Source organism: Physella acuta, unplaced genomic scaffold (genome assembly GCF_028476545.2).
Source record: "Physella acuta isolate Inbredline_101_S28 unplaced genomic scaffold, ASM2847654v3 ptg001372l, whole genome shotgun sequence".
In the NCBI taxonomy this organism is placed as follows: Eukaryota; Metazoa; Mollusca; class Gastropoda; family Physidae; genus Physella; species Physella acuta.
In genome coordinates, this window is record NW_026732887.1 from 407,701 (window position 1) to 427,545 (window position 19,845).

General features: G+C 39.7%; 1 protein-coding gene across 1 annotated transcript in view; it reads right to left on the reverse strand.

Annotated features, from left to right (window-relative positions):
• Window positions 1-18,131, reverse strand: part of LOC131927088 (beta-hexosaminidase-like) — a 41,888-nt gene extending 23,757 nt beyond the window's left edge. The window contains 6 exon segments of the mRNA XM_059282747.1: window positions 3,729-3,839; window positions 6,116-6,225; window positions 8,332-8,550; window positions 9,486-9,691; window positions 13,681-13,847; window positions 17,779-18,131. Coding sequence (XP_059138730.1) covers window positions 3,729-3,839; window positions 6,116-6,225; window positions 8,332-8,550; window positions 9,486-9,691; window positions 13,681-13,847; window positions 17,779-18,037 — 1,072 coding nt within the window. The 5' untranslated portion in view covers window positions 18,038-18,131.
• Window positions 18,132-19,845: the final 1,714 nt, after the last annotated feature.

Genomic DNA, 19,845 nt, shown 5'->3' on the forward strand with positions numbered 1-19,845 from the left:
TTAAACTTATTCTTTGCCTATATTAATACAGGGTTCAAAACATTAACCCCCCCCCCCCCCCCCCCCCCCCGCAATCATTGCCTACTTGATCACTACCCCACAGATGAATTATCACCTGTCAAGGACCCCCCCCCCCCCCCCCATTAGTAAATACCCCTCACACTTCTCGAGTGTTATACATGTTATGGGTAAAGCAGGATACCCGATTTTCTTACAATAGACAGTCTTAAAATCTGATATTCATATTTCTCTGGGACTTGTGCAGGATACAGAACAGGGTACCAGTCAAAGTACGGAGGGAGCAACTAGCTTCCTCCAGAGCAGTTCCTAACCACAACCCTAACCTTAGCCCTAACTCCATTCATTTTCCTGACGTTTACCTTTTTTTTTCCTTATTATTAGGTAATTGGCCTTTACACGGGCATAGTGCTGACCCCACTAAACCCTTCACATGCCGAAGTCACGGAAACTGGTAAACTCTACTTTACTAGTCCCATGGATAGTCAGGTTCGAAAAGATAACTTTACTATTACGCGGGTAAAATTGAAAATTGGCAGTTGGTAATTAATCCTAAGGGTAATGTCGGTAGGGGGAGGAGGGGCTAATTTATTAATAATAAAATCTCCTCCCATTGCTACTATACCGACATCTACATCTACAACCACATCTACACATACATCTACATCTACAACCACATCTACACTGACATCTACATCTACAACCATATCCACACCGACATTTACATCTACAACCATATCCACACCTGCATCTACATCTACAACCATATCCACACCGACATCTACAACCATATCCACACCTGCATCTACATCTACAACCATATCCACACCTGCATCTACATCTACAACCATATCCACACCGACATCTACATCTACAACCATATCCACACCTGCATCTACATCTACAACCATATCCACACCTGCATCTACATCTACAGCCATATCCACACCTGCATCTACATCTACAACCATATCCACACCGACATCTACATCTACAACCATATCCACACCTGCATCTACATCTACAACCATATCTACACCGACATCTACAACCATATCCACACCTGCATCTACATCTACAGCCATATCCACACCTGCATCTACATCTACAACCATATCTACACCGACATCTACAACCATATCCACACCGACATCTACATCTACTACCATATCCACACCGACATCTACATCTACAACCATATCCACCCCGACATCTACATCTACAACCATATCCACACCTGCATCTACAACCATATCCACACCTGCATCTACATCTACTACCATATCCACACCGACATCTACATCTACAACCATATCCACCCCGACATCTACATCTACAACCATATCCACACCTGCATCTACATCTACTACCATATCCACACCTGCATCTACATCTACAACCATATCCACACCGACATCTACATCTACAACCATATCCACACCGACATCTACATCTACAACCATATCCACACCGACATCTACATCTACAACCATATCCACACCTGCATCTACATCTACAACCATATCCACACCTGCATCTACAACCATATCCACACCTGCATCTACATCTACAACCATATCCACACCTGCATCTACAACCATATCCACACCTGCATCTACATCTACAACCATATCCACACCTGCATCTACAACCATATCCACACCTGCATCTACATCTACAACCATATCCACACCTGCATCTACAACCATATCCACACCTGCATCTACATCTACAACCATATCCACACCGACATCTACAACCACATCTACACCGACATCTACATCTACAACCATATCCACACCTGCATCTACATCTACAACCATATCTACACCGACATCTACATCTACAACCATATCCACACCGACATCTACATCTACAACCATATCCACACCGACATCTACATCTACAACCATATCCACACCTGCATCTACATCTACAACCATATCCACACTTGCATCTACATCTACAACCATATCCACACCGACATCTACATCTACTACCATATCCACACCTGCATCTACATCTACAACCTTATCCACACCGACATCTACATCTACAACCATATCCACACCGACATCTACAACCATATCCACACCGACATCTACATCTACAACCATATCCACTCCGACATCTACATCTACAACCATATCTACACCGACATCTACATCTACAACCATATCCACACCTGCATCTACATCTACAACCATATCCACACCGACATCTACAACCATATCCACACCGACATCTACATCTACAACCATATCCACACCTGCATCTACATCTACAACCATATCCACACCGACATCTACATCTACAACCATATCTACACCGACATCTACATCTACAACCATATCCACACCTGCATCTACATCTACTACCATATCCACACCGACATCTACATCTACTACCATATCCACACCGACATCTACATCTACAACCATATCCACACCGACATCTACATCTACAACCATATCCACACCTGCATCTACATCCCATTTCTACATTATATTCAAGGTTTTCTTCTTGAATTTAAAATAAAAATAAATTTACATTTCGTGTCATATCTACTGTCATAACTCGTGTCAGCGTCAATTGGTTCTGTATAAAAGGTCTTATTTGTTTTTCAAAGAGGTGTTTGTTTATGATAACAGGACCGACGCTGTTCACACAATTCTTCTCAGAATCTTATCTTGGGATTTTTTTTTATGTTAAAGTCAAAAATTAAGTCTGAAATGTGAAGCGTGTCGAAAGAAAAACTATTCTGTAGTTTGTCTAGCGTGAATCCAACATATTTTAGTGTCCATAGTTTTAAGCTTTTGTATCAGTGCAGTGTTTGCATTGTTTTCTATATAACAGCTGCCTTATAATTTTATGGGGTGATCTTCGTGTGTCTACTTCGACTACGACGTTTAGTTACTATCTATATTAATATTTGATATTAAGTTATTAGCTTCGCAAACATTTGGCCTTGGGTTATTGAGTACACTAAAAAAAGACCTTGAGTTGTTGAGTACACTATAAAAACATTTTTAGCTATTAACTATAATATGACCTTGAGTTATTGAGTATATTATAATATGACCAAGAGATATTAGATACACTATGTTATAACCTTGAGGTTTTAGCTGCACTAACATTGAACACACGTGCTTTGGCCTAGTTGAGCAAACGGTCTATGCTTTTAGTCTTTATCCACGCTATACTTCTATTTTGTTGCTGTCATTAGTGTCATTTGAACTACTATTTGTACCTACTTTAAAGTATGACCTACATTCTGTATCTACTTTAACGTATTACCTACATTTTGTATATACTTTATCTATTTTAACGTATGACCTACATTCTGTATCTACTTTAACGTATTACCTACATTTTGTATGTACTTTATCTTTATACTTACATTTTGTAGCTACTTTAACGTATGACCTATATTTTGAATCCGATTTAACGTATGACCTACATTTGTACCAACTACCACAATTTGTGTCTATTTTTTATCATGCAACCTTGGGTCAGTCTCTACCCTATCCGATGACTTGCATTCGATCAGTCTCTACCCTATCCGTTGACTTACATTCGATCAGTCTCTACCCTATCCGTTGACTTACATTCGATCAGTCTCTACCCTATCCGTTGACTTACATTCGATCAGTCTCTACCCTATCCGATGACTTACATTCGATCAGTCTCTACCCTATCCGTTGACTTACATTCGTCTGTGGGTAACGTCTTGTCCTTATAGCTGACCGGCACTTCCTCCTCCAAGAATGAGATGCAGTAGCTGCCAGGCTTCCTCAGCACCATCTTCATGCCCCAGGTCTCTGTGGGGGGGGGGGGGGGGGAAGCAAGTAATTCAGTTGGGTCGTTCATTATAGTTCATGCTACACGGGTCATATGTGACCCACACGGGTCATATCTGACCCAGCTGCTCGAATCAAGTAACTCAGTGAGAACGTCGACCATAGTTCATGCTACACGGGTCATATATGACACACACGGGTCATATATGACACACACGGGTCATATCTGACTCACACGGGTCATATCTGACCCACACGGGTCATATCTGACCCAACCGCTCGAATCAAGTAACTCAGTGAGGTCGTCCACCATGGTTCATGCTACACGGGTCATATGTGACCCACACGGGTCATATCTGACCCACACGGGTCATATTTGATCCACACGGGTCATATCTGATCCACACGGGTCATATGTGACGCACACGGGTCATATGTGACCCACACGGGTCATATCTGATCCACACGGGTCATATCTGATCCACACGGGTCATATTTGATACACACGGGTCATATTTAATACACACGGGTCATATCTGATCCACACGGGTCATATCTGATTCACACGGGTCATATCTGATCCACACGGGTCATATTTGATACACACGGGTCATATCAGATCCACACGGGTCGTATCTGACCCAACTGCTCGAATCGAGTCACTCAATGAGGTCACCAGAGTTTCTTTCAGGCATTTCTTTGGAGGCACTGAACCCCCCCCCCCCCCCCCCCCACAAAGGAAACAATAAATATATAGAAAATATATACTTTTACCTTTGTCCTCCCCCCCCCCCCCCACCTTATAGAAAAATGTCTGAAAGAAACACTTGAGGTCATCCTCAATAGTTCACGCTCAACACTTGATTTCTGACCATTCACCCCGATATTAAGTTTTAACTAAATCTCACCCACAGCTTAGATTCGAGTAAACATACACGATTTGTTGTAAAGGTTTAGGAATCTAACTTGTATTGGGTCTTTAGTAAATTCCCTAAACCTTTTCATTATCAAAACTAATGCCGGGTACGGTAGTATTGCTGAGTCAGCATGAAAAGTCAACATGGTACGATATGTATTTCAAAAATACAACTTAAAAAAAAATACTTGAGCGACCCCTACTTCAAATAGATTGTTTAATGTGTTTTGTTTGTAATCGATAAAACATATAACATCGATTGGTATAATAAGTCTGTAACACGTGTAGGGTATTATAATAGACGTTATGTAGTGGATTAAAAACAGAGTTTAAGCGTGCTTCTGTAGTGTTGTTTTTTTATACAACTCACACTGTAATAACTTGCATTAAAAATCGTCAACGTCCTAACCATTATCATAAACCATATGCCATGGTCTAACCTTCCCTTTCATCTACAGCCTAAAAATATTGACACAACCGGCTTACAATATAACATCTGTAGCATAATTGATGTTTCTTTGACAAAGGGTCGGTTATGAATTGGATACAAATGCTCTTTAGTTTTACTTGTACGTGGTATGTTTTTATTCTAGTGTTGCGTGTGTTTTTGTGTGCGTGTCGTTTGTGCATGTATTAAACATAACTTGTATAAGTATGTGTGTTCGCCTGCCGCGTGTATCCGTATTTTTGTGTGCATGGTATGCGTAAGTGTGTCGTGTGTGTATTTATGTTTACGCGTCGTTTACGAAAGTGCAGAAACGTATTGAGAAAAATTATGTGTTCGTGTGAAACAGTGGCGTAGCCAGGATCGTCTCAAGGGGAGGGGGGGGGGGGTCCAATTTTTACCCGGGGACAAACTTTCGATTTGCACCCCCCCCCCAATCAAACTTTTGATTAGCACCCCCCTCATACTTTATATATATATATATATATATATATATATATATATATATATATATATATATATATATATATACCGAGGGGTCTATGTGGGGTCTGACCCCCCTAACCCCCCTGCCTACGCCACTGATGTGCAAAGTGTATATCGTGTGCGTAGGTGAGTCGGTGTATTAAGTTGTGTACACGTGTCTATTGTGTCTGTGTGGATACTATCATCTTCATCTTTTTTTCCCTCTTGTGTCCAAGACACAGGGAACCTCCACAGAAAGATCCCTGCACGTTTGCCTTTCTCTGGTAATTTTCTTGGCAGTACCCTAATTGATGCCTATCTTTGTATTCTGTGTGTATCCTATACATTCGTACAAAGCTAATGGCAAATCAATAGATCATAGATGTCGTAGATGTCATAGATGTCACAGATGTTGGCATTTAGTCTCCACCACATGACCTTCTACTGATCTGTTGACCTTTAAGAACTCACCACTTAAATACTGAGCCTCGTTTGCGAATCTTGTCTCTGTGTATATGACCCAGCTGTTGGTGAGTACATTGACAGATGCTTGGGGGTTGTGCACTTGCACGTGAAGCGGTCTGGAGAGAACATAAACAATAGCTGTATGACATTTATAAATAAAGAAGACTAACATTTAAATTTTAAAAAAAACAAGAGCTGTATGACGTTTATAAATAAAGGAGACCAACATTCAAATTTTAAAAAATAAAACAATAGTTTTATGACGTTTATAAATATAGGAAACCGACATTTAAATTTTAAAAAATAAACAATAGCTGTATGACATTTATAAATAAAGAAGACTAACATTTAAATTTTCAAAAATAAACAATAGCTGTATGACGTTTATAAATAAAGAAGACTAACATTTAAATTTCAAAAATAAACAATAGCTGTATGACGTTTATAAATAAAGAAGACTAACATTTAAATTTAAAAAAAAACAATAGCTGTATGGCATTTATAAATAAAGGAGACCAACATTTAAATTTAAAAAAAAACAAGAGCTGTATGACGTATATAAATAAAGGAGACATTTAACTTAAGTTGCTTTAGGAAGAGCAAATGGTGACTCCCATTTTAGTGACTGCTCGCTTATAAGAAATTATATATGTTGTGGGGCAAAAAAATAACGCGATGGTTAGTTAGATTAGGGCTGCATTGACTAATGAGATGGGTGGATTCAGGTGTTTTCGGTGGACATGACAGGTGCCCATCAGAGCTAGGTGGACTCAGTGACGTTCTAGAGACATGCCAGGTATCCATTAGAACTGGGTAGACTCAATGAGTTTCTAGAGACATGTCATGTATCCATTAGAGCTGGGTAGACTCAAGTTCTAGAGACATGTCATGTATCCATTAGAGCTGGGTAGACTCAAGTTCTAGAGACATGTCATGTATCCATTAGAGCTGGGTAGACTCAAGTTCTAGAGACATGTCATGTATCCATTAGAGCTGGGTAGACTCAAGTTCTAGAGACATGTCATGCATCCATTAGAGCTGGGTAGACTCAAGTTCTAGAGACATGTCATGCATCCATTAGAGCTGGGTAGACTCAAGTTCTAGAGACATGTCATGCATCCATTAGAGCTGGGTAGACTCAAGTTCTAGAGACATGTCATGTATCCATTAGAGCTGGGTAGACTCAAGTTCTAGAGACATGTCATGCATCCATTAGAGCTGGGTAGACTCAAGTTCTAGAGACATGTCATGCATCCATTAGAGCTGGGTAGACTCAAGTTCTAGAGACATGTTATGCATCCATTAGAGCTGGGTAGACTCAAGTTCTAGAGACATGTCATGCATCCATTAGAGCTGGGTAGACTCAAGTTCTAGAGACATGTCATGCATCCATTAGAGCTGGGTAGACTCAAGTTCTAGAGACATGTCATGCATCCATTAGAGCTGGGTAGACTCAAGTTCTAGAGACATGTCATGCATCCATTAGAGCTGGGTAGACTCAAGTTCTAGAGACATGTCATGCATCCATTAGAGCTGGGTAGACTCAAGTTCTAGAGACATGTCATGCATCCATTAGAGCTGGGTAGACTCAAGTTCTAGAGACATGTCATGCATCCATTAGAGCTGGGTAGACTCAAGTTCTAGAGACATGTCATGCATCCATTAGAGCTGGGTAGACTCAAGTTCTAGAGACATGTTATGCATCCATTAGAGCTGGGTAGACTCAAGTTCTAGAGACATGTCATGCATCCATTAGAGCTGGGTAGACTCAAGTTCTAGAGACATGCCATGTATCCATTAGAGCTGGGTAGACTCAATGAGTTTCTAGAGACATGCCAGGTATCCATTAGAGCTGGGTAGACTCAAGTTCTAGAGACATGTCGGATACCACTCTGAGATTGTTCTATCTTTAGACCTTCTAAGCCCCTAAGCCTGGAACTCCCGTGCTTTACAATATCTTCACAAGGCACAGTTCACGTGGAGAAGACAGTAAAAGTGGCCCACCCAGGTTTAATACTTCCTAGTTGTGGAATATTTAACATGGGCTCAAAACAACAAACATTAAGACAGCTACTTCACGTGGGTAAGATTGGGGGGGGGGGGTACCAAACAACAGACATTAAGACAGACGGGATGAGGGAGGGGGGGTAGGGGACAAACAACAGACATTAAGACAAGATGGGGTAGGGGACAAACAACAGACATTAAGATGGCCAACTCACGTGGGTAGGATAGGATTAGGGGCCACTCCCAGGTCCTCTGTGGCCATCATGAGGTAACGCTTGGTGGCCGAGAAAGGACTTAGGACGTCATAATCTGGGTCAGCAATGACCAGGTTCCTCTTCCAGGCGGCCGGGCTGTTGTAGGGGGCGACAAAGTCCATCGACTCCCCGCGGGTGTTTTCTATGACCCTCGCCTCGAGCCCAGGGGCTTCTAGGTACCTGGAGGATATATCATTGATGGATCAGTGCATTGTGGGTACAGAATTATAGGGATCAGACCATTGGGGTACATAATACAGGGATCAGACCATTGGGGTACACAAAATATGGATCAGAAATATGGGGTACACAATTATAGGGATAAGAACTTTGGGGTACAAAATTATAGGGATTATAGAATGGGGGTACATCATCATACGGATCAGAAATACGGAGTAAAAAAAATACAGGATTAAAGGGATTAGAGTATGGGGTACACAACTATAGGGATCAGAACATTGGGGTACAAAAGTTTAAGAATTAGAGAATGGGGGGGGGGGGTAAAAAAAGAGATCAGAACATTGGGTGATCAATACTATTAGAATAAAAACTAGCTTATGAATTAATTAGAACATTTAAGGTACAATGCTACCGTTAGAATTTATTTCTAATACAAAAATTATAGGGTAAATATTGTTCTACTGTTGCTGTTCGATAGGGTGTAAAACCGTCTAAACAAGAGAAAACACAGGGTTCAGTAAAAGTAAATAAAGACTGTGTTTTTACTATGTTAATATTAGTCAATAACGATTTAGTCCCAATACCTGATAATCGATTCCGATGCTAACATTATTATGCAGGCGTACATACAGTGTTTCTTTGAGAAATTTTCTCTGGTGAGAGTTGCGGGGGGGGGGGGGGGGGGGGGGGGGGGGGGTACTAGAAACTAGACTTAATTTTCCGAGGGGACGGAATAAATTTTCAGGGGATGGGGAGGTCTTGACACTGGTATAAGTATATTTTTCTATACAACCTCTATTTCGTTCGGCGGGGCTGTGGAACTGAAACAAACTCAGCGTACACGGTTTTCTACAATTTCATAACCAAATAGACAAAAAAGAAGTGCACGTAATGGCTTAAAACCTGAGGTCTTAATTAAGAAAATAAATACTCACCAATTGGGATGGACATCACTAAGGGCTACGTTGGAGTGCTCGCTGATGTAGCGGATAAACTTGCTCTTGCCGGCTCGGATGGTTCCGAACCTGGACGTGGGTTCCATGCGGTAGACGTTCCCCATGAGGAAGTAGAAGCGGACCCCGTATTTGGGCTTGTCGATGCCATCGGGGTAGGGGTACGAGTTGGGCTCAACCAAAGACGGCTAGGGTAGAAAGATTTTGTCTTTATAGACGGATCGCTTACACTGAACTAGATTGGTTTAACATCACGTTTAAGAAATGTTTACAACAAGGCTCTAATGCACGGGTTCCCAACCTGGGGGTCGCGACCCCCCTGGGGGTCGCGAAGGTCTTTCTGGGGGGTCGCCAACTGGTATACTAAACCTTAGTAATTTGAAACAAAACATAAATATTTAGAAGAATTTTTGAAATTCGGCTTCATTAACATCACTGGAAATGTAATAGAGAAGAAACAAAGCACACCGTACAAAGTTGTTCTCAGTCACGAATCTATGAAATCTTCAAAACTAAAACGTCATTTGAGACGAGTCATTCGGAACACAACAAAAATATATGGAGTTCTTTCGTCGGTAAGAAGCTAGTTGCAAACGCCAGAAACTTGATCGAACAGGAAATTTTCACCAGCATTAGTGCAAGCATCAAATGAAGTCGCGATAGAAAATGCCAAGCGAAAAAAAAAACAATAGGAGAAAATCTCATCAAACGCTGCATGTACGTAAATGTTAAATAGGCCCTAACACATTTTTATTGAAATTAAGCTTTCATCATTGTTTGCTTTTCAAGTTGATGAATCAACAGACGTGAGTTCGTGTTCGCAGTTGCTGGTCTGTGTTTATATTCATGCGGATGATAGCAAAGAAGAGTTGATCTTTTGTGAAGATAGCATGGAGAAAATAAATACCTTTTTTGAAACTGGATGATTAAAATGGGTTAGAACGGCTGTGGGGGTTTGTACGGATGGTGCGCCATCTATGTTTAGCGTCTCCAGGTTTTGGTTGTAGGGGGAGCGAAAAGAGCAAAAAAAGGCGCCGAATTTTTAACACGTTCTATATACGTGAATATATATATATATATATATATATATATATATATATATATATATATATATATATATATATATATATATATATAATTACTAGCTGTAATTATTTAAGACAAGTGAAATATGGGAAATAATCACTCTTTTAATATAAATATGTATATATCTACACATTTTTAATAAACGTCAAAACAAATAAATAATTACTTAAGAATATAATGAAATTGTTTAACACTATTCGTGTTTACAAAATGTTTTTGTCTATAATCAGAATTTAATATATCGTCATCATAAATGCTAAAGTATTACAGCATAATGAAAGTTTTTAAAATCAGAGATGGTATAAAACCACGCTTTTCGATATAATATAACAACATACGGAATAACAGCCTACATTTAACTAAATATCGGTTCAACTTCATTCACCACTGTCCGTTCACTTTAGGTCAATTATCCAACCCAGTGTATACCTAGGTGTGACATTGATGTCGCTCTACACAATTGTGGTTGTGAGGTGTGTGTGTGTGGGAGGGGGGGGGGGGAGAGATAACCAACTCAGAGTGAACATAGCGTCAGTTTTTAGATGACTGTTCTAAACATACATATATATTACACAAAGATATACTACACAAATATATATTACAGAAATAGATTTAAATAAGTAGCAGTGGTATTATGGCAATATTTTTTTACAGAGGGGTCCATGGGGAGGGGGGTTGTAACTGTTTCATATAATTTGTAATCGTAATCACTATCGCCCAAACTGTAAGAATACAACTACTTCATCGTGATGACGCTGTTGACCTTGTCAAAATTTCACCACCACTACGGAGTTTGCTCATAAGTAAATTTAAATAGAGATGCCACATCAGTTGTATTTGTTTCTGTATTGTAATTTTTTAAAAATTAATCACACGATTCTAACTGTATATATATAAAGTAATTATGTGTGAAGTTTTATGTATAACATTTTCTAATTCAATTATTCGTTAGAAAATACATTACACAGTTGCCTTAAACTTTACACCCCTCTTGCCAAGTGGTACTAACGTAGAGGTTTTTTAAACATTGCAATGCATCGTAATGGTTATTTTTAGAATGGCAAACTGATGCAGCTGTTGTAAACAATAATGCTTAATTGCTGCATGAAAAGAAATCTTGTGATTTACATAGATGTGCCGACCAAAAATATTTTTTTAAACAAATATCATTGTTTAAAACTTTGAATTTAAAAAGTTTCCAAAAAGGCGCCACTTTGCTGAAAATGGCCAGAGGGGGAGCGGCCGCTCCCCCTGCTCCCCCCTGCGTACGCTACTGCCCTAACCAGACGATATCAAGACTCCACTGCTAGTATAAGTCGTAAATTATATAAAATCTGGAGCCTTCAAAGAACTGTGCAAAAACATTAATATAGATCACGAGGTTCTGCTCTTCTACGCTACAGTACCATGGCTGTCAAATGAAATATTGTAAATTGTGTTTTTGAATTGAAATCTGAAATCAAATTGTTCTTGGGAGTGCAAAGGAAACAAGACTTTTTGGTATACTTAAAACGACAGAGTGGTTGGAGAGAGTATCATACCTAGCAGATAAGTTCGAACATCAAGATAAGCTTAACCTGAAGCTTCAGGGAAATGAACGACTATTATAACTTTCCATGATAATCTCGGGGCATTTTTATCAAAGCTGCAAAATCGGTAAAGAAAACAAATATTGGAAATATTGTAAATTTGAGAAACTCTGCGGTGTGGTAGATGAATCTGATTGTGAGATAATTAACATTTTGAAAGAAGCGATTTCTGGGCATCTTGAATCTCTTGAAAACGAACTGCATCGCTATTTCTCTGAGCTGAAAAAAGAAGAATCTGCATTTACGCATTACCCATTCTCTTCTTCCCTTGATGTTGCCAGCATTCTCGATGAATTACAAGATGAATTCTTTGATTTGCAGAATGATTCCGAGTAAGATGAAAAACCGCAGACACAATTTTGGTGAAGTATTCACCATTCATACCCAAACGTAAAATTGATTGACTTTTCGAGAATATATTTTCAAAAGTATTCTTCGATTAAAAACAAAATTAAGATAATTATAATTATATAGGTTGGCGTTAACAAAATTTTTTTAAAATTAAAAACTTAACCACGAAGGTTTAGTGAATAGTATGAAATTTTACTCATGCTATTAAAACAGTTATCAAGAGTAGTTCATATTGAAAGTCTACTAGAAAAATCTTATTTTAGTGCTTATTAATTTCCATACTAATTTCGGGTTTTTAATTCTATGGGGGTCGCGGGTCACTTACTTTTTATAAAAGGGGGTCGCCACTCGAAAAAGGTTGGGAACCACTGCTCTAATGTTTTGTTTTTCGTAAGGTTTTTTTGTATATAATGCACTTGGTGAAAACACATTGTTGTGTGATAATGGTAAAGGATAAGGCTAGGAATGTTTGGACTTGATGGCTTGGTGGGGTGTACACAAAACGGTGTATAAATCTCGAAAAAAAAAGAGAAAAATTGAGTTATAACAGTCTGGTTCTGGGAGATTAATATATTTGTATAGATATGAACATTCTAAATCTATATCTATACCTATACCTATATCTATATCTATATCTATATCTATATCTATGTCTATGCCTATGCCTATGCCTATGCCTATGCCTATGCCTATGCCTATGTCTATGTCTATGTCTATGTCTATGTCTATGTCTATGTCTATGTCTATGTCTATGTCTATGTCTATGTCTATGTCTATGTCTATGTCTATGTCTATGTCTATGTCTATGTCTATGTCTATGTCTATGTCTATGTCTATGTCTATGTCTATGTCTATGTCTATATCTATATCTATATCTATATCTATATCTATATCTATATCTATATCTATATCTATATCTATATCTATATCTATATCTATATCTATATCTATATCTATATCTATATCTATATCTATAATTTCCGTTATATATATATATATATATATATATATATATATATATATCAATTCTGGTGCCAAGATACCATTACATGTAGATTCATAGATATAAGTATAAATAAAGGTTAAGGTCATTTCCATCCATTCAATGACTGGTCAGTGTCCAAGAACAGGTGAGAGAGGGATGGACTGACCTGAGAAAACACGATGCCCCAGCCTTGTGATGGGAATGTCCGCTTGCCCTTGTTGGTGAGCAGAATCTCAGCCTCGAATAACTTCTTGTTGAAGTAGGAGTTCTCTAGGACGGTGAAGTTGAGCTGGATGTTCTTGGCGAAGTAGTCGAGTTCCTCCTGGGTGAGTGCTGGGGGAATGAAAAGTAGGGGTAGGGTGAGGGGTATGGTGAGGGTAAAGTGAGGGTAAAGTGAGGGTAAAGTTTAGGGTAAAATGAGGTAAAGTGAAGGTGAGGTGAGGGTAAAGTGAAGGGTAAAGTTTAGGGTAAAGTGAAGGTGAGGTGAGGGTAAAGTGAAGGGTAAAATGAAGGTAAAGTGAGGTTAAAGTGAAGGTGAGGTGAGGGTAAAGTGAAGGGTAAAGTTTAGGGTAAAGTGAAGGTGAGGTGAGGGTAAAGTGAAGGGTAAAATGAAGGTAAAGTTAGGTTAAAGTGAAGGTGAGGTGAGGGTAAAGTTTAGGGTAAAGTGAAAGTAAAGTGAGGGTGAAGTTTAGGGTAAAGTCAGGGTAAAGTTTAGGGTAAAGTGAAGGTAAAGTGAGGGTAAAGTTTAGGGTAAAGTTTAGGGTAAAGAGAGGGTGAGGGTAAAGCGAGGGTAAACTCCAGATACTTTTGTGCAAGTGCAAAGAAAAGGAGAGAGAATACAAAGTAAAGGTTAGAATGTGTATACCAAATAGTCGAGAGGCGCTACGGTAACAACTAAAATCGGGTCAGGAGTGAGGGAATCGAGAGGGTTAAAATGTGAAATCGTTCATTCTGCTTCGTTCTTCCGTGTTGGACGGGAATTCCCCCACCATTGTTCAGTGTTAGGTGTCAACTTTTTTTCTGCCATATATATAGACCGGTGACTCAGATTTCAGCACGCATTTTCTTTTTTATCTAAAATCCTGTTTCAAATTGCTAGGTGTAATTCTCTATTTTCTTTTACGCTGAGCATTACGAAGCATTAGCTGTTTCACATATCCGCGTTGGTTCGAATGTGTCAGCCTAGAGGTAGGGGGGGTTATGTGGGGTATGTCAGTCTTATGTGAAAATGTTGGCGTGATTGGGGGCAAGTTTTAGACAGGTTAAGTATTACAATTGGAATTTTCTTATATCCAGAATAATAATGGAACGGAATTTTTTTTAATTTAAGTTGGAGATGTTAAGCTAAAACGTTTCGAAGTGAATGGCCGGGTGTGTGTGAGTGTGTGTTTTTTTGGTGTGGGAGGGAAGGGGGGGTGGCGGGGGCGGTGGGGGAGCACACCAGTTACAGCACACCAGCTTGCAACGTATGCACCCTAACACCAAGGGCCTTAACTCACATGTTACCTTAGCAATCACAAAACTTTAGCTCGAACATAGAACCTTAACACAAATAATAATCATTAAAAAAGTTTTAAAAAACCCACGTTTTCTGATTGAACTAAAAAGTAGAAAATAAATGCTATACATCACAATAATGCAAGCGATCACTGTACAATAAGCGATGAAAAACGTGGGGCGCCGAAGTAAAAGTTATATTACTATTGATTTGATAATACTATTGACTTTTATTAGGGAGCTTGTAGAGAGTCAACAGTATTAGAAACTGTAAGAAAATCACGGCGCCCCACGTTTTTGATCGCTTATAGTAGAGTGATCGCTTGCATTATTGTGATGTATAGCATTTATTTTCTACTTTTTAGTTCAATCAGAAAACGTGGGTTTTTTTTAAACTTTTTAAATGATTATTATTTTCTACTTTTTAGTCTTTGTCTGTTTGTTTGCATTAAAATCTTGCTATCGATTTTATCTTTTCACTTTTTTTTGGGTAAACGAAGACAACTCGTAAAAAACACGTTGTGTGAGTACGTTACTGACTAGAACACATAGATTTGAACCCGTGTCGAGTGGGATAGCAATCGTGTGCCTAATCACTCGACCATATCGTCTCCCCCATACTGGCCACCAGTTGTTACGGTTGTTTGTACACAAACACCGCGTGAACACTACTCAGTAAGCAAAGAGGGAGAGTACCGAACCTTGTTTTCATCAAATTACAGTTACTGGGTGATGTCCCTTTTTCCCCACGTTTTTACTACAATTATATAGCGGTCTAAAATGCTCAATAAAATGTTTCCATGGATCGATTTAGTAATAATAACAATTGAATATTCTATTGTCATCCAAAACAAAGCTTCCCTGAAAATTTCAGCGCGCTAGCTAACTGGGAAGTGCCAGAAATTTCGATCGCAAGATTTGATCGGAAAAACAGAGACGAAAGCAAATTAAAGAAAACGTGGGAAACACACACACACACACACACGCAAAGGTAACCCTAATTTACACAGAACCCTAGCTTACACACACATTTTACTGATAGAGAACCCTTACATACATCACACTAACGGAGAACCATGCCTCAACCATAACCCTAACACTCACGCCATTTCAGCCCACCTAATCCCAAAACCCACTCATTAACCCAGCACACCACCGTCGTAAACACCCCCTCCTGCTACATTAATTAAGAAAAACCATTACCGCCGTAATTAATGACAGCCATCACGGCGGCCTTAAATCAACAGACACTGCTCACCATTGCCAGAACACAGACATCGAGAGAAAACCGATGCCTTGATGGCTCCTCCTGATGATGAGGATCACTGGGTTCTAGGGTGCCGTTAATTTTCAGGTTTAATTTGACACCGAATTCCCGTGGTTTTTAAGTAATTTGTGTGTTTGTGTGCGTGCATGCGCGCGCGTGTGTGTGTGTGTGTTTGTGTGTGTGTGTGTGTGTGTAGAAAGAAGAGCGTGTGGATATAGTAGCTAGTATAAAAATAGTAGTGTTAGGAGCTGTAAGCGAAGTCATAGTATGCTAGGTAGTGCGAGAGGACAGCAAGACATTAAGGGGAGAAAACTCGTCAATCAAACAACTGCCATATGTCGAGTTGGTCGGTTGCTTAACCGGTAAGTCCCAAGTTCTAACCCTCAGGCAGATGTGGCTCCAAAATAAAAAAAAAACAACAGCTGCCTTGTGGTTTGTTCTTAGTTGGACAAAGGCGGCCTTATTTGCACATAATAAGTTAAGACGAAAAACTAAAAATTGTGATGGAGGAAATCACTTCAATAATTACATTTTAGAACGGCCTCAACACCTGAACCAGTTACCTACCCCAACACCTGAACCAGTCACCTACCCCAACACCTAAACCAGTCACCTACCCCAACACCTAAACCAGTCACCTACTCCATCACCTAAACCACCTACCAACACCTGAACCAGTCACCTACCCCAACACCTGAACCAGTCACCTACCCCAACACCTAAACCAGTCACCTACCCCAACACCTAAACCAGTCACCTACTCCATCACCTAAACCACCTACCAACACCTAAACCAGTCACCTACCCCAACACCTAAACCAGTCACCTACTCCAACACCTAAACCAGTCACCTACTCCATAACCTAAACCAGTCACCTTCCCCAACACCTAAACCAGTCACCTACTCCATAACCTAAACCAGTCACCTACTCCAACACCTAAACCAGTCACCTACTCCAACACCTAAACCAGTCACCTACTCCAACACCTAAACCAGTCACCTACTCCAACACCTAAACCAGTCACCTACCCCAACACCTGAACCAGTCACCTACCCCAACACCTGAACCACCTACCAACACCTAAACCAGTCACCTACCCCAACACCTAAACCAGTCACCTAACCCATCACCTAAACCAGTCAGCTACCCAGTGTTTCTTCCAGACATTTGTCTACGGGAGGGCACTTGATATCTTCGGGGGGGGGGGGGGGAGTGGGAACGGTCAACATTTTCCGGGGGGGGGGGCGGGGGCGGCGAGACACTGGTAAAAGTATATATTTTCTATATAAATTCCGTTTCGTTCGCGGTGGGGGGGGGGGGGGGGCGAGGGGGGGGGGGGCGGTAGACTTTCTTGGGTGGGGGGGGAGGAGAGGCCTGGAAGAAACTCTGCACCTTTCCCCACCACCTGCCACAGTCACCCACCACCACACCCGAAGAAGAAAACAACCTCCAACACCACCACACCTGAATCACCCCCCAACCTTCATTCCCTCCTTACCTCTAATACCATTATCTCCTAACAAATCATCCAATTTTAACGACAGATTATCCGGCGGCGGGTTTTGTTCGCCGACCATATCTCCCGGAAGATAAACAAACATCAAGATACTGGCCAGAACGAACGAACTGATCAGCCAGATGAGCTTGTAATCTAATCTCTCTGCCACCTCACGCACGGCACAGCTCAACTTCCGCCACTCCGCGGCTAGATCCTCGAGCTCCGGCACGCTTTTTTTATCCAGATGCTTCTCCACCATTTTACAACCGGAAAACTCAAAAAAAAAATTATTATTGCTTGTTGGTTCTAGTTTTGGTTTTCCGCCATCTTCGGTTTGCGGACTTCCGGGAAACATAAATTGTTTACGTAATTAAACTTTTTAAAAAACGTTTTAAGAAAGAAACAAATGATGACTTAAATATAATTTATTTCGTTGAATTAAAACGGGGGAAAAAAACTGACAAACTTAAAAAAAAATATTTTTGAACATTTCTGATTTCAAAATTAACTAAAGGCATTAATACGAATTTAACTTATGATAGTGAAAAAAGAATGAACAAAAATTGATTTTAAGTGAATAAGTAGAATCTTATTCAGTTTTGTAAAACAATATTTAATATTTTAAGTTGGACAAGAAAAAAAAATATTTATTGATTATGTCTGTGAATTACTATCATTATTTTTTAAAGGTATTGGAAGCTCTATTTTAAGATAATTACATTAATTAGTGTCAGAGAATGTTATAAGTGATTTAGTTTAACAGTAGAGTTCTAACAATCAAACAATACAGTGAGAATAAAAGTTTCGCATAAAATATACAAGACTTCTATTAAAAACTCAAGTTCTAGACCTACTTACACCAAAAAAAAAAACTTGATTACGAAGACCGGATAATTGTAATTAAAACGATGGTTTGCCTAATCAAGTAAGCGTTTTAGTTTTAAAATATTGATTACCCATTTTTTACATCAAATAAAACTACGTTTATTTACAATTCGTGTTTTTTCTTACAGCCCGTAGCTCAGGACTATTGTCTGAGTATTTCAGCTAACAGATAATTAACAAACCAATCCATTTTTAACGTTTGTATTCTAATGGTTGAAACTCAAAAATTATTGTGTAGCAGTAGCGTCACAAAGTGGGGGGGGGGGGGGGGGGGGCTCGGTCTGCACCGGGTGACATCATTTAAGGGGTGGCACCAAATCGATAAAGCGTAAATATAACAATCAAAATAATTTTTTGTCCAGTTAAAATGATAAAATAGCCGACACCAAACCACAAATGCAAAATTGATGAAAGGGGTAGTGGCTACACCCTCAGTGACAACATTAGTTGACACCCCAGCTAGTTACCCCATTATTGAGTAGTCTTGTACTTCACGCGTTTGTTTCCTTTGTAATTCCCTTCTGTACCGCATTTTTTAATTCGCAATGTCGCACAGAGTCTAACCAAAGCCTTAATAAAAACCACTTTTATTTTTATATACAAAAATGTAATACTATATGTTCCTGTTGTAGAAGTGGATCCAAATAAAGCTAATATTCCTTGAACTTGTTCAGGCACGTTCAAGGATCGATATAGAACATGTTAGAGGGAAGACATAACTAACTGGCAGTAAATCAATCAGTAGCGCACCTGAATCCATGAAGAGATTAAGGTTTAGTGACGTTTGTATAGGTAAAGGTAAGTAAGTAAAGTTCGTCTTTCAATACTAATAGGACAGATGAAGTTAGAGATCATATGTTTCTTGGTACCAGCATGTAAAGAGATGGTGTGGTCAGCACAATGCCCAACCGCCTTTACCAGTGTTTCTTCCAGACTTTTTTTCTCAAGGGGGGGGGGGGGGGGGGCACTAACATTTTTGTTTATTTTATTTTTTTTTGGGGGGGGGGGACAGATTTTGGATACTGTTAAAAGTATATATTTTCTATATAAATTCCATTTCGTTCGGAGGGGGGGGGGGTAGACTTTTTCGGGGGATCCACCATCACCTCCCCCACCCACCCGAAGAGATGCGTGGAAGAAACACTGGCCTTTACTTTCCGTAACGAGAGTCGAATACTCAAC